At 40.4% G+C, this 15,808-nt stretch overlaps 1 protein-coding gene across 2 annotated transcripts in view; it reads left to right on the forward strand.

Moving 5' to 3' along the window:
* Nucleotides 1-8,587, forward strand: part of LOC124804875 (WD repeat-containing protein 55 homolog) — a 52,919-nt gene extending 44,332 nt beyond the window's left edge. For both annotated transcript variants that reach the window (XM_047265241.1, XM_047265239.1), the window contains exons 5-7: nt 7,178-7,338; nt 7,953-8,167; nt 8,249-8,587. In XM_047265241.1, the coding sequence (XP_047121197.1) occupies nt 7,178-7,338; nt 7,953-8,167; nt 8,249-8,507 (635 nt within the window). In that variant the 3' untranslated portion in view covers nt 8,508-8,587. The remainder of the gene's footprint in view (nt 1-7,177; nt 7,339-7,952; nt 8,168-8,248) is intronic.
* Nucleotides 8,588-15,808: the final 7,221 nt, after the last annotated feature.

Below are 15,808 nucleotides of genomic sequence, written 5' to 3' on the forward strand. Positions count from 1 at the left end.
AGAACCCAAAATAATAAAAAGGGACAAAAATTTAGGGAATACTATAGGGTAGTGGCCATGTTCAAGACCCAGTGTGGTGTCAGTCAGACTTTACCTCGTGTAACCTACAGAACTTAATTGATAATCACCTCTGTTTACAAAGCCAACATTGGTCCTTATTTTGATGTTGTCTATTATTATGCTGTCCCAGTATTCACAAGAATCCAAAATTAAACATACAGCTTTTTTTCAAGCTGTGTTCAGTGACCACTGATTTGTCTTTCTGCCCCATCTGTATGCACCTGGATTGCCGCTGAATGCAACATTGTATCTGTCTGGTGTACCAGAGCCCACACTCACATTGAATGCTGTAGATAATGCAAGTGCAGTCCCACTGAATCCTTGGCTAAGTCAACTAGATCTTTAACCTTCTGCCTCGCCCAGAAGACAGTTGTAAGATCATCTTTCATCAGAATCTTTGCTGTCGGTGGTCCCACATATAGGGGAAAAAGCCAGTTGCATGTCTTCTTCCTGCCATTTCAGGGAAGCACATTGTATGCAATGCCTTCTTAATTTATGTGTCTTTCCAAGTCTTCCCTCAGGTGTTTCAGTTTGGTCCCGATGGTGGCAGCTAGATGTACGGAAATACAGATCAGTGCGTGTCAGTTTCCTGTATACATAGCGACATAGTGTTCCATTTTACTTCTTCCATACCAAATATTGAGGAATGGCAGACAGCTGTCTTTCTCTACAACCATGGTGAATTTTGTTCCCATGAGTGCTATTGATATGTTTCTGAGAAATTTTTTGTGTGTTTTCCTGTCATGTGGCAACACGAAGAGTCACCCATGCATCTGCAGAAGCATCTGCGTTTTAGGCTTGCAGTCTCTGAAGTCATTTCCTCCAAATATTTTGTATTTAGATTGGTTATAGCTGCTGCCAGGGGACATCCTCCCCTCCTCCCCCAATCACACTGTCCACCTGCTTGTAAAAATATGCATCACTCTGAAAGTCAGTGGTAGTGAGAGCTTGTAGAAAAAGTCTCATTGTCTGTGGCTCAAAATTTTATGCCATCAGTTCCAAAGAAACTTTTAGCACCACATGGATGAGCAATGTCATAACGTCAATGCTGACTAGCAGATTGTAAGTTTGAAGTTTAAAATCCTTGTTTCACAAACTCTTGGAAGAGTTCTTCACATGGTTGATACAGTACCCTGCTAAAGGATTTAGTAATCTTGCCAGATATTTGTCCAGTTCATACATAGGTGAACTGTTTACTGGCAGAAGCCCATACAAGCAAGAAAGTGCTGATGCTTCCGAGGTTATAGATGTTTTACCCTCCCCATCGGCAAGTCAGAGTTCTTCAAAAGAATGACAGTCTTCTTTGTTGCTACTTTGTGAGTTCCGTGTGTGCTGGATCCTGCAACAGTGCAGAGATTTTCTGATGTCTGCTGCCTTATAATTAAACCACTGCAGTTGCAGGTTGCAAAATGCTTCGCATTCTTCTGCTGTGATTTTCGTTTAGTACATTTCCCACCATATCTCTTCTACTGCCTCCATAGGCAGGCAGACCTTGAATGGTCTGTTCTATACTACTACTGATCTCATTTTGGCATGCTTCTTGAAGTTGATGTGAAATGAAGGCTCTTTGCCAGCAAAGTTTACAGTAATAGTGTGGGCAGAAAGATATACTCTTATGTGACCCACTGCACTGCAGTAGCTATGTAAGGATAACAAAGACACCATCTCAACATTTGCCATTGCTATAAATACGTTGTGCCATTGCAATGAACTCACTCCGCTGAAACCCAAGGGCTGTGCAATAAAATTCGAAAGGAAGGGTAACGTAGAAAAACTTCACTGATAAAATGATTCCTGTACTAAAGGTGGGAAATCTAATTGTTTTAGAATGCATGTGCATGAAACGGGGGAATCCTACCTTGTCTGTAAGAAATTCTTTGAAATGAGTCTGATGCTTCTGTACTAATTGATTATAGCTTCCACTCAATTTAGGAATGTAGCAAGGGGGAGGAGAGAATGGATTGATATACATCACTCCCTGTAAGTCCCTGGTTAAGCAAATTCAGGATTATCAGTGAATAATCAAATAGGGTAAAACAGTTGGAGAACTGATACTGTGTAGGAAAATAGGAATACAGGTGAACTACATGAACAGCATAGTAAACAAGTTATCATGGTCAACATAAATCCAGTCCGCTCTTGCCACAGTGGTGCAAGTGTATACACCTTCCAACTCTAGCAGATGATGATGCTGAAAAAAAGGTATGATAAAGTTAAAGAAATTATTCAGTTGGTTAAGGGTGATAAAAATATAATTGTGGTGGGGGACTAGAGCTTAATGTAGGAAAAGGAACAGAAAGAAAAACAGTAGGAAGTCAAGGACTGGGAGAAAGGTATGAAAGGGGGAAATAACCTTGTAATACTTTGAACAAAGTGCAGTTATAGCAAATACTTGGTTCATGAATTGTGGAAATAGGTTGTGTGTGTGTGGAAGAGACCAGGAGATATTGGAAGGTTTCCAGATAGATATTATATAATGATAAATCAGATTTATACTGCAAAACATTTTTAGGGGCAGATGTGAGCTCTGACCATAATTTATTTGTAATTTACAGATTGAAACTGATGAAACTGCAGAAAGGTAGGAAATCAAGGAGATGTGACTTGGATAAATGGAAAGAATCAAGGATGGCTCAAGAGTGTCAAAGGGAACATTAGGCAAAAATTGATTGAAAATGGTGGAAAGGAGTGCAGTAGAAAGCAAATGGATAACAGTGAAAAATGCAGTAGTGAAGTCACAAGCAAATAAAATAGGCAAATTGACAAGACACAGCAGAAATCATTGTAGAACACACAGGATATTGGATAGAACTGATAAAGGGAGAAAATATAAAAATTCAGCAAATAAAGCATGCGAAAGGGAATACAGACGCCTAAAAAAAATGAAATTGTCAGGAACGGCTAGAGTGGAAATATGTAAAGCTGAAGCCGTGTACATGGCTATGGGGAAAATAAGTGTCACATATAAAAAACAAAAGAAATGTTTTGAGAAAAGAGAAGCAGCTGTGTGAATCAAGAGCTCTGACATAAGCTGGGACTAAAAGGTGGAAGGACTATGTTGAATGGCAATACAAAGGAAGTGAACTTAATACAATATTATGGAAAGGAATTGGGAGATGTGGCATTTGTGAGAAGAATTTGACTGAGCAGTGAAAGATCGAAGTCAAAAAACGGTAGTACTGGGATTCTGGGTATTCTGTCGAGTTGTTGTTCCTATTTTATGCACAGTATTTCGATGAATGATGCAGCCCTCTTCTTCAGGTGGTACGAGTTTTGTTGTTATGTGTACTTGCTGCCTGTACTCTAACCATACTGCACTATTGTTGGTCTCTCACTACTATTAAAGAGCGGAGTTTAATTCCTGACGCCTGCTATGCCTTTGATCCAGTTTCGTTTTGCAGAGCTTGCACTGATATTCCACGAAATGCAAATTCTCTCAGCGTTTCCCAATGCTGGTGGATGTTATGGTCGACAAGATTGTAATAAATTGAGTGCCAGAACCCAAGCACTATTTAAATTGAAACCACCATCCCTGTTCTTCAGGTTTTTTGACACCTTTATTTCCATTAACTTCAGAACTACAAATAAAACTGAGATGAAGGTGATGACTTTTCTCAACGAGACAAGTTTGCCATGTAACATCATTAAGGGTCTTAAAACACGATCAGCAGTGCCACCATGACTATATGGCTTTCTTAAGGTACACAAGGAAAGAAGTCCTCTAAGACCCATAGTTACTAATGTTGGCAAACCTACATAATATCTGAAGTGCATTCTCAGCAAATATGTGGGGAAGTTCAAACATCACATCCGCAACTCCACCACCTCAGTCAGGATACAGATATTATGGTCAGTTTTGATGTCATCTCCTGCTTTACGAGAGTTCCACTTTCTGATTTCTTTGAACTTATTATAGAAAAGTTTGATGATTGATTCACAGAACTTTTTCACACATGTTCTGACATCTACTCATTTTGTATTTGAGGGAAAATATTATCTAAAAATCAATGATGTGACTATGGATAGTAGTTATGACAAATTTATACATGGAACACTTTGAAATGAAGAGACTAGAATCTGCCAAGTTGAAACCACATGTTTCTACGGTAAGTCAGTGACACATTTGTAGTGTGGTCACATGGAATATATAAGCTTCAAGAGTTCCTGGAACATTTAAACTCTATCCATCGTTAAATATGTGATGGGACTTGAAAAAGATGACCAACTATCTTTTCCCAACATATTATTTAGAGACTAACAGACGGATTCCTGGGTCTGAGTGTATATAAAAAGCGTATACACACTGACCTCTCTGCATACTTGAACACTTTCAGATAAGAGGAGCCTCGTCGAAGATTTACAGCACCTAAGAATAGTGTTCTGAAGGAATGGGTACTCAGATCATCAAACAGAATGGGCAATGCAGAAAATATCAAGAATGTGGGAGAGATGCAAGGAACATCAGCAACATACCCAACTAAAACAATGAAGCAAATCAGCTGACAATGAGCTCTGCCTCAAATGTAATCATGATATGAAATACAGTGAGAGTGCTAGCATAGTGCAAATGCCAAGTTTCTGGGATAGCATAATGAATGAGTCTTACCAAAATAAAAATGTCAGGAAACATAATAAAGGTTTCAATTTAAATAATGCTTGAGGTCTGGCACACAGCTATTAAAATCTCATTGGCCATTATAACCACTACAGTTGAAAAACACTGAATGAATTTGTTTTTCACAGAGTATCAGTGTGAGCTCTGAAATCGAAAGAGCATCAAAGGATGTAGTGGGCACTGGGAACTGAACTTGGCTATAAATAGTGGTGTGAGACCAGCAGTAGTTCAGTCTGATTGTAGTCCAGGCAGCAAGTGCACATAACAGAAAAACTTGCAGCACCTGAAGAAGATGGCTGGGTCAATTCATTGAAATGTTGTGCTTTAAATGGAAATAACAACTCGGCAGAACATCCAGAACAACAGTATTAATCAACTGCACCAAGAAAACCTGAATGATCATGAAGAAAGGTATCTGGAGTAGATAATATTCCCTCAGAAGTGTCGAGCTGTTTGGGAGAATCAATTATGATAAAACTATTCTATCTGATAAGCATGATAATCCCAATTTGAAAGAAGGCTCATGCTGGCATATATGAATGTTATTGACCATCAGTTTACTAAGTCATGGTTGCAAATACTGGCACAAATTATTTATAGAAGGATGTAAAAACTGGAGGAAATCAACCTTAGCGTTGTAGCTCATCTGTTATTCAGCATGTACATTGGGGAATCAGTGAAAGAAACCAAGAAGAATTATGGAAAAGGAATTGAATTTCAGGGAGAAGAAATAAACTCAATTTGTTGATGACATTGTAATTCTGTTAGAGACCGCAGCAAAGGGCCTGGGAAGATTTGTTGAACTGAATGGATAATGTCTTAGAAGCAGGCTATAAAATGAACCTATAAGATGAACATCAACAAAAGTAAAAAAATATTAATGGAATAAAGGCAGATTAAATCAGGTGGTTATGAGGGACTGAGACATCTACGAGTAATAGATGAGTTTCACAAATTGAACAGTAAACAACTGAGGATGGCTGAAGTAGAGAGAATAGAAACTGACAATTGCAAGAAAAGCATTTCTGAAAAGGCAAAATTTGCTGACATTGAGTATAAATTTAAGTGTTAGAAGAACGTTTCTCAAAGTATTTGTCTGTAGTATAGAGGGCTTTGTGAAAGTCTCACAGGATAGACTAATGTGGAGGACTGCATCAAACCAGTTTTCAAACTGAAGGCCACCACCACCACCACCACCACCACCACCACCACCACCAACAGCAACATAAAACAAACAGAGGGTCCAAGGACAGGAAGTGTTCAAAAAGATGATGTTTGGTGGAAATGGACTGGCCACTGAAGGAAGAAGTCCATTGCTCAGATTGATGGTGCTTGGCCAAAGCAAGAATTGGAACTTTTTGAGTGTGGGGCACAAACAGAATACATGCAAATGGCTGTAGAACACTACAAGGAACTTTTGCGAATTGTGCCTTCTGGATACTACTGTGAACCAGCAGCTGAAGTATTTGGGAGGGAAAAAGAATTGATAAGGTTGGAAACTGTCTGACTAAATGTATTGATGTAAAAATAAATGATAGAGCAAGTGACAGCTGGTGTAGTGGACTGTTTCTAAAAAAAAAAAAAAAAAAAAAAAAAAAAAAAAAAAAAAAAAAACAAAAAAAAAAAAAACACAATGGAGCACTGTTCTTGGAAAAAAATGAAGTAACCTCCAAGTATTCAAGCATGTTTAGGGTTTTTATCAGAGCTGTTTCAAAATGTTTCCTGAGGGAGATGAAGCGTGGAGATTTCTCTTAATTACTATTTTTTTTTAAAAAAAGTGATGTATTTTCAAAGTATTCTTGCTGATATTTTATCCACCTCTGCATCCCTTCAAACCATGAGGTGAAAGCTGTATGGTAGGCATCTCATGTGAGGTACTTTGGCACATATCATACACAGACAGGTGATTCTCAATACTCATTAGCACACTGAACTTGTATTCGGGAAGACAACAGTTCAGGCCCGTGTCCAGCCATCCTGATTTAGGTTTTCTGTGATTTCCCTAAATCACTTCTTGCAAATGCTGGGATGGTTCCTGTGAAAGGGCAATGGCGGATTTGCTTCCCCATCTTATCCTGATCTGATCCTGTACTCTGTCTGTAATGACCTCGTTGTTGATGGGATGTTGAACACTCATCTCCTCCTCCTCCTCCTCCTCTGAGTACTCAAATTGATGGTTCTGAATGGTTTCTTTCAGATTGAGGAACAGGAAGAAATTGTGCAAACTTAGATTAGGGCTGTAATGTGGTTGAAGAAGTTCTGGGCCAGTTATCAATGAGAGAGGTGATTTGTACCATCTGGTGAGCTGATGTGTGCGTATGTTGGGGCCAATATCTAGCTCAGACCTGATTTTGGACATTTTGGGGGGGGGGGGGGGGGGAGACACACTTCAATAAATCTTGAAACTTCCAGACTCTCCAAGTATTCAACTTTGTGACAAACATAGTATATGGGACATAACTGATTTATTCTGCTTGTACAACAGAAGTCTTTATTTTTCAGTGTGGGATGTACGAAGGTCTGATCCAGTATTCTCAATAAAAGAAACAGATGACTATGTCACAAGTATGATTACAAATGAAGATAAACAATTCTTAGTTTATTCAAGTGGTGAGGGTACTATCACATCAGTGAACCTACGAAGCAGAAAATTGCACTTGCAGGTATTTATGAGGCAACAAATTAAGATGGTAATTAATTAAAGCAGCATTGGTATGTTGATAGAGACAATAAAAAACACACAAACACACACACAAATTTCAAGCTTTCACAACCCAAGGTTGCTTCATCAGGAAAGAGGGAAGGAGAGGGAAAGATGAAAGGATGTGGGTTTTAAGGGAGAGGGTGAGGAGTCATTCCAGTCCCTTACCTTAGGGGGAAAAAAAAGGACAGGTATACACTCGCACACACACAACATTTTTTACACACGTGTGTGTGTGTGTGTGTGTGTGTGTGTGTGTGTGCGTGCGTGCGTGCGAGTGTATACCTGTCCTTTTTTTCCCCCTAAGGTGAGTCTTTCCGCTCCCGGTTTGGAATGACTCTTCACCCTCTGCCTTAAAATCCACATCCTTTCTTCTGTCCCTCTCCTTCCCTCTTTCCTGATGAAGCAACCTTGGGTTGCGAAAGCTTGAAATTTGTTTATGTGTGTTTTTATAGTCTCTGTCAACATAGCAACGCTTTCTCATTTGGTAAGTTACAGCATCTTTGTTTTTATATATATTTTTTCCCACGTGGAATGTTTCCCTCTATTATATATATTTTTTTAATGTCTTTTCAGTCAGAACCATATGAAGAGGAACTAAATTGTGTTGGGCTTATGAGAAGTGAAACAAAACTTATTACTGGCACCTCTAAAGGCAAGATTTACATATTTAACTGGGGAGAGTTTGGTTATCATAGTGATGAGTTTCCCGGCCCTAAGCAGGCAATAAACTGCCTAATTCCTGTAAGTGAGAACATTGTGGTGACAGCTGGCGAAGATGGACTTCTGAGGTAGATGAAATTGTAAAAAAAGTCTGAAAGGTTGCTGTATTACTTGACACTGTATCTAATCAAGCTTTTATTGACTTTCAGAGCTACACATTTGTTTCCTCATCGTCATTTGGGCATAGTTGGCCAGCATAAGCTAAATATTGAGGCAGCTGACATATCAGGGAATGGAGAACTTCTGGCCTCGAGCTCCCTTGATCACACAATAAAGTTCTGGAATATAAAATATTTTGAAGATGTGCAGGTAGATGAAAAAAAGAAAGCAAGAAAGAAGGAAATGAATCACAATCTACCATCATCAAAATTTAGGAATTCATCGGATTTTTTTGCTGGTCTGGCATAAAAAATGTGAGATTTGCACATTGTAAATATTGTGATTTTTTACAAGTGTACAATTCATGAGTAAAGTTTATTTATTCTTGAGGTTTGTTTTAATTACATTATTGGAAAACAGTGTGCAGTCTTTAAGATCAATGTTTTAATTTTTTTTTAATCTGTAAGCTTTACTCTTTGAACTGATCCCAGCAACCCAGCCACAGTTTAGATGTCTCAAGTTATAAAAATGGAAAAGGAATTGGCAAGAATCTCAAAGATGAGTTTAGTTCAAATTCATCATTAGGTATATTAAATGTTGCTTTTCCAAGAAAGAGAGAGAGAGAGAGAGAGAGAGAGAGAGAGAGAGAGAGAAAGAGAGAGAGTGTTTAATAAATTAGACAACTTTTAACACTAGCCTTTGTGTTAAAAGCTACAGTGATATGGAAAAGGGCAAGTAATATCAGCAGCCAATAATGTTTGTTTCCAAAGAAGGGAAAAAATGTGTAAACAGATGTCTTGTATGAGGATAACAAAAACTGTTCTTTACCCACTCTATCAAACAACTTTTTGTTGTAAATCAGTAGCTTGCAATTGCTAGGTACACTATGTTTGAAACAGTCTCTGTCATTTCCCTTTCTAATCCCTTAGGTTTGGTTTCTCAACTTCATATTTTTATCCAGTTTAAAGATCCTCTTGACCCCGAAAGCTAAAATTTGTCTTGTTTGGCATGATTTCAATTCCTGTTATTTCCCAAACCGTGTTCCATACGATATTCACCTCATGGTGTGTTTTCTGGGATCCTGTATGTCAGTCGGTAAAAACTGACCCCTTATACAATGAAGCACCAAAGAAACTGGTATAGGCAGGCATATTCAAATATAGAGAACAGGCAGAATACGGTGCTGCGGTTGGCAGCTAATGTCTGCCGCAGTTGTTGAATCAGTTACTGCTGCTACAATGGCAGGTTATCAAGATTTAAGCGAGTTTGAACTTGGTGTTATAGTCAATGCATAAGCGATGGGACACAGCATCTCAGAGGTAGCGATGAAGTGGGGATTTTCCCATATGACCATTTCATGAATGTACTGTGAATATCAGGATCCGGTGAAACATCAAATCTCCTGTGGCCGGAAAAAGGTCCCGCAAGATCGGGACCAATGACAACTGAAGAGAATTGTTCAATGTGACACAAGTGCAACCTTTCCACAAATTGCTGCAGATTTCAATGCTGGGTCATCAACAAGTGTCAGTGTATGAACCGTTCAACGAAACATAATTGGTATGGGTTTTCGAAGCCAAAGACCGACTCGTGTATCATTAATGACTGCAGGACACCAAGCTTTACACCTCACCTGGGCCCATCAGCACCAACATTGGACTGTTGATGACTGGAAACATGTTGCCTGGTTGGATGAGTCTCAAATTGTATCGAGCAGGTGGACATGTATGGGTCTGGAGACAACCTCTTGAATCCATGGACCCTGCATGTCAGCAGGGGACTGTTCAAGCTGGTGGAAGCTCTGTAATGGTGTGGGGTGAGTGCAGTTGGAATGATATGGGACCCCTGGTGCTTCTAGATATGACACTTACAGGTGACACATATGTAAGCATCCTGTCTGATCGCCTGCATCCATTCATGTCCATTGTGCATTCCGATGGACTTGGTCAATTCCAGCAGGACAATGTGGCACCCCACACATCCAGAATTGATACAGAGGGGCTCCAGGAACACTCTTCTGAGTTTAAACGTCGCCGATGGCCACCAGACTCCCAGACATGAACATTATTCAGCCAATGTGGGATGCTTTGCAATGTGCTGTTCAGAAGAGATCTCCACCTCCTCGTACTCTTATGGATTTATGGACAGCCCTGCAGGATTCATGGTGTCAATTCCCTCCAGCACTACTACAGACATTACTTGAGTCCATGCCATGTCATGTTGCGGCACTTCTGAGTGCTTGCACGGACCCTACAAGATATTAGGCAGGCGTACCAGTTTCTTTGGCTCTTCAGTGTAGGATCACTTTGTTGTATGTCTGTCAAAGACCCTTTTTCCTCGGTACAGGGAGACATATGAAGTTGAAATTTGTCACACACTTAGGTCTATGGTTTCTTGGTGGTGTAGAAAATGAAAGCCTCTTAAGTCAATGCAATCAAAAGAAACCGTCATTTATGTCCCATATTTTGACACTTGAAAACTAAATTATTTCATGTTGACCGAGAATCATGACATTTGTAAAGAGTATGGTTTCATAATAAAAGTAAAGGAAACGTCAGAAAATTGTTAATTTGTAATTATATCACACAAAATACTATTTCTTTTGTCATTTATTATCCAACTTCAAACATTCTTGAATGTCATGGAATTCCTGGGACCGATATGTTGCCAGTATCAGTGTCAATAACAGACAGAAATCATTGAGATTCTCGATTCCCAGGATTGGTGAACTGTCAACATACATAAGTAAGTTTGTACAGAACCCTGAGAATGTGAGTCGTGCTCGTACGTGGCCAGTTTTTAATCTGTTATATTCAGTCCTCACACTGCTAGCTAGATCACTCATAGTGGAGAAAATATTGGATAGAAACCAATACGTAAGGGCAGCTTAATTTACTTTTATGTTCCATACATAAATACTCTAAAGGTCTAAATAAATACTCTGAACAATGTGTAGTTACAAATTAACCTCATTTCTTTTATTAAGCTAATTATGAAACAATCAAAAAACAGGATTCCCACGAGACAAAAAGTGATTGAAGTGTGTTATTAATTGTTTGCATCCCCTCTCCCAGAACAGCTCAATAAGATCATGTGGCAAAGCTTTAACATTAGAACTGCAGGACTTTTTGAATGTCTCACACCATGGTAGTGCTTAAATTGACAGTGCTGTTTTTTCTTTTAACGCTTGTTAATTTAAAGGATGTATTGTTTTATTTTCATTTATAGTTATCATTTTTATTTGTGTCAGGATTCATTTTGAGATAAAAATAAAATTGTTTTTTTGTTATAATCACAAGTCCTAAGTGGAAACAGTGCATTGCTTTAGCTTACTTTTGTACATTTTCACTGGTGACACATATATTAGTTGCCTTGTTCTTGTAATCTGACCCAATGCTGATTACAAGAAATACTTTTCAGCATCTTTTTCACCAGTTCATGTCATAGTTCTTTGCTAGGACACAGCAGAAACTGCTCATAACGGTTGACTTTCCCTGTAGCTGCTGCCTAAAGAATTATTGCAGTTCTTCTTCATTGCTCTTTTGCCATCATCCCATACTTACCCTGGGTCAGCATGGTTCTTATCAGATTTGGCATTGTTAATGTTATAGTGCGGCCGGATGTCCTTCCTGTCACCACCCTTTTACCTCTGAGGACAGAATTTGTGTACTCCAACTGTCTGCATGTAGTTTCATCCACATGAAAGGGTGCGAACATTTTCTAAATGTTAGTGAATCTCATAATTGAGGCAGGATAAGGGTATTGGCCTGGTATTCACCTGCTCAGTGGAGAAACTGCCTCAGACTGACCAGCACACCAGCCCTCATTGTTAATCCTCTGGGTGGAGTCGATCCAGGATGACTTGGCCCCAATCCCTAGAAGTGGTATGCTATCACGCACAGCTATCCGAGCAAGTAAAGAACCCATGCATATATTCTGGCCCACTACAAAGTATTGTAAAACACATGTACTGGCGACTCCATGAAGCTGCTTTTGCTGAATATTTTCTAGTCATGTGGTCCAATATATCAATGTCGCTTTTCGTTTTTCATATCTTAATAAACATATCACGGTAATCAAAAAGTGATGCTTTTTACAGCATTCTCTTGAGTAAATTAAGATATTACAGTGTCACCGGCAATGCTGCTGTGGGATCCTGCCCACTCATCTCGGAATGCTATACAACAATTCAAGCAAATCACATTAAAAGTTTTCATCACAGTAAAGAAGATAGACAATACTTAACTTTGAATTTTCAATGGTGTTGCAAGCCATGGGCGACACGCAGACAATCAAAGTCCTTTGCCATATACAAGGTCCTTGTAAGCCATTGATATGGATCACACATCACTGGTATCGTAGGGCTCACTTAGTACTGTGCTAATACTGTTCAGCCGAGGCTGGCAGGAGCAGCGCTTATATTCTCTTTGGCTAGAGGGCGCTCCTGTCGTGGTGCAGTCCTTGTCATCAGGCTATTGGCTGTCGTCATTTCATGCCTTCTTTGCTCTTGCGATCTTCATCTTCGTACTGGCGGTTGTCAGTACACCAGGGCATTTCCCCCCCCTCCCCAAAGCAACAAACCATAATCGTGTAGGGAGTACAACCACAGTGGGGGAGGCAGGAGCATGGGCGCACCGCCGGGCCTGAAGCTGTGGCTGCAGGGGACGTCAAGCTTCCGGCCGTACCCCGCAATCCAGCCTGCGCTCTGGTCGAAACGTCCCCTGGAAAACAAACAGAAAGGTACATGTCCACCGCCTACTGCCATGAACTGGATGAAGAAGGCGACTGCTGTGGTGTCGGCAGGTCCAGCTCCATTGGTAGGATGAGGGGAGGTGAAGGTTCTGTCTCCATGGGGTCATCCTGCGGTGTCATGGGGACACCCTCTGGCGGCTGCTGTGGCCGCGCGTTTCTCTGGACCCGTGAATCTGGGGGAAGAAACAATGAAAGATCGTGGAGCACATAAGAGAGGCGAAGTGATTTTGATGTCTGCACTGCAAGCCATCAGGACCTGAAATAAGATACATGCAAGTGCCAAGTCGACAGACGATCTCGCCTCATGCCCACCATCTGCTGCCGCTAAAAACCGCGTAAAAGACAATATCATGCGGCGTGAAGCGATACTTGTGACCTTTCGGCACCGGATGCTGAGGAGGGTGGATCAGTGTCCGATGGCAGTGGCTGTAAGGCAATTCCACCAGCGATTGTCCATCTCGTGGGTGCGAACGATATGAGGTGACAAACAGATTGGCCATCAGCTGCTTGAAGGTTCTGACAAAACTTGCTGCTTCTCCGTTTGACTGTGGATGGAACAGTGCACTAGTTAAATGCTGTATACCATTGTGTTCACAGCATGTTTCAAATACATTTGACATGAACTGAGGGCCATTGTCTGACACTATTACTTCAGGTAAAACTTTGAGGCAAAAAAATCGATGACAACACCTGAATTGTGCTACACGATGTAGTCGAGTTCATTGGCACGGTAAAAGGAAACTTGCCATGCGAGTCAATCACAATCAACCAGCGAGTGTTCCAAAAAGGTACTGCAAAGTCTATGTGCACACGTTGCCATGGCGATTGCGACTTAGGCCAAGCAAAGAATTTTTGTGGCGGAGAGGACTAATTTTCCACACATGCATGACACTGTGATGTCATCTGTTCTATTTGGTTGTCCATACCCTGCCAAGTACAGTGTCGACGCACTAACTGTTTCATATGAACAATTCCCCAGTGTTCTTGGTGAAGTAACTGCAACACTTCTTTTTGAAAAGCTTTAGGAATCAACACACGTGACTGTCCACTGTCAGTTCGAACAAGAATTACTCCTTTCTGTACAGCGAGTCTATGCCGACGTTCAAAGTGTCGGCACAGTACAGAGTTCTTTATGTAAGGAACGTGGCCAAGATGTGTGAATGTATGTTAGCAAATTTTCAAATCTGAATCAGCTTCCACGGCCTGTACAATTTTCCTATAGTTCAGTGGAAATGACGAAAGCAATTCAGAATCCTGAACATCGATGTGACAACAAGATGCAGCAGAAGCGTCAAAGTCTATATTAGGGCCAATCAGAAGACATTAAAATGCGTCCTCATTACCATGTTAAGCTGTCGGACGATACACAATCTCATACTGGTATTGATACAACAACAAAGTCCATCTTTGCAATTTTTTGGCTGTTTGTACAGTAACCGGTTTCCTCAGATGAAACAAGGACTGCAAAGGCCTATGATCCGTTATTAAGTAGAATTTTCTGCCATACAAATGGTGGTGGAATTTGGTGACACCATACACAATAGCAAAGCCTCTTTCTCAATTTGTGAATAGTTACACTGAGCTTTGGACAAAACTTTTGAGGCAAACGCAATAGTTCAGTTTCATCACCAATTCTGTGCGAAAGCACTGCACTGATTCCGTAAGAGGAAGTGTCAACTTTCAATATAAGTGAGCAGTGCATCTAAGTTTTTGAAAAGCTACTTGGCACTCTCCTTTCCAAACAAAGGGGACATTCTTGCGATGCAATGGAGGTGTGATATCATACGTATGAACCTAATATAATAGTTCATTTTCCCTAAAACTGACTGCTATTCTGTGATATTGTGAGAAACTGGCAATTCTCATATGGCTAACAAGTGCGACAGAAGAGGATGTACACCTTGACTGTTTGTGACATGACCCAAGCTACTGCAACTCAGGTTTAAAAAATCACACTTTTCCAGTCTACACTTTAGTCCTGCATCAGACAACACATGAAACAAAGCATGTAAATTTGCAATATGTTCTTCAGGTGTATGACCTGCTACTACAATATCGTCCAAATAGTTTGAACAGTTTGGTACTTTCTGTCAGCTGTTCCAAATACAGTTGGAAAATGGCGGGTGTGGAAGCACTGCCAAAAGGCAAACTGAAATATTTAAACAAGCTCAAACGAGTGTTTACTACAAGCACCTTTTGAGGTTGTTCAGCGAGCAGTATTTGAAGGTATGCATAGCAAAAATCAATTTTTGAAAAGTAGTTTCCAGCGCCTAATCTGTCCATGAGATCCTCCGGGTGTGGCAAAGGATACTTATCAATTACAGTGTGGTGATTGACTATATACCTAAGTCAACACAAAGGTGAATTCGACCTGAAGAGTTGGGGAGAAAAACCAGTGGACTTGTCCATCGACTAGCTGATATGGGCGCAATAACTCTGTTATCTTGCTATTCTTTAAGTTCAGCAGCAACTTTGTACTGCAATGCAATGGGAACAGTTCTGGCCTTGCAAAATTTCGGCTGAACATTGCCTTTCAGAGTAATATGGGCAATAAAATTGTTAGCTTTGTCCAAACCTTCAGAAAAGCTCATGGTCTTGCGGTAGCATTCTCGCTTCCTGAGCAGGGGGTCCCGGGTTCGATTCCCGGCGGGATCTGGGATTTTTCCTGCCTTGAGATGACTGGGTGTTGTTGTGTCGTCTTCATCATCATCATTCATCCCCATTACAGTCAGAGGAAGACAATGGCAAACCACCTCAACTAGGACCTTGCCTGGTACGTCAGTGTGGGTCCCCTACGCTCCTCGGAGTATGGGACCTCATGATCATCATCATCATCATCATCATCATCATCATCATCA

This window comes from Schistocerca piceifrons, chromosome 7 (genome assembly GCF_021461385.2).
Source record: "Schistocerca piceifrons isolate TAMUIC-IGC-003096 chromosome 7, iqSchPice1.1, whole genome shotgun sequence".
Classification (NCBI taxonomy): Eukaryota; Metazoa; Arthropoda; class Insecta; order Orthoptera; family Acrididae; genus Schistocerca; species Schistocerca piceifrons.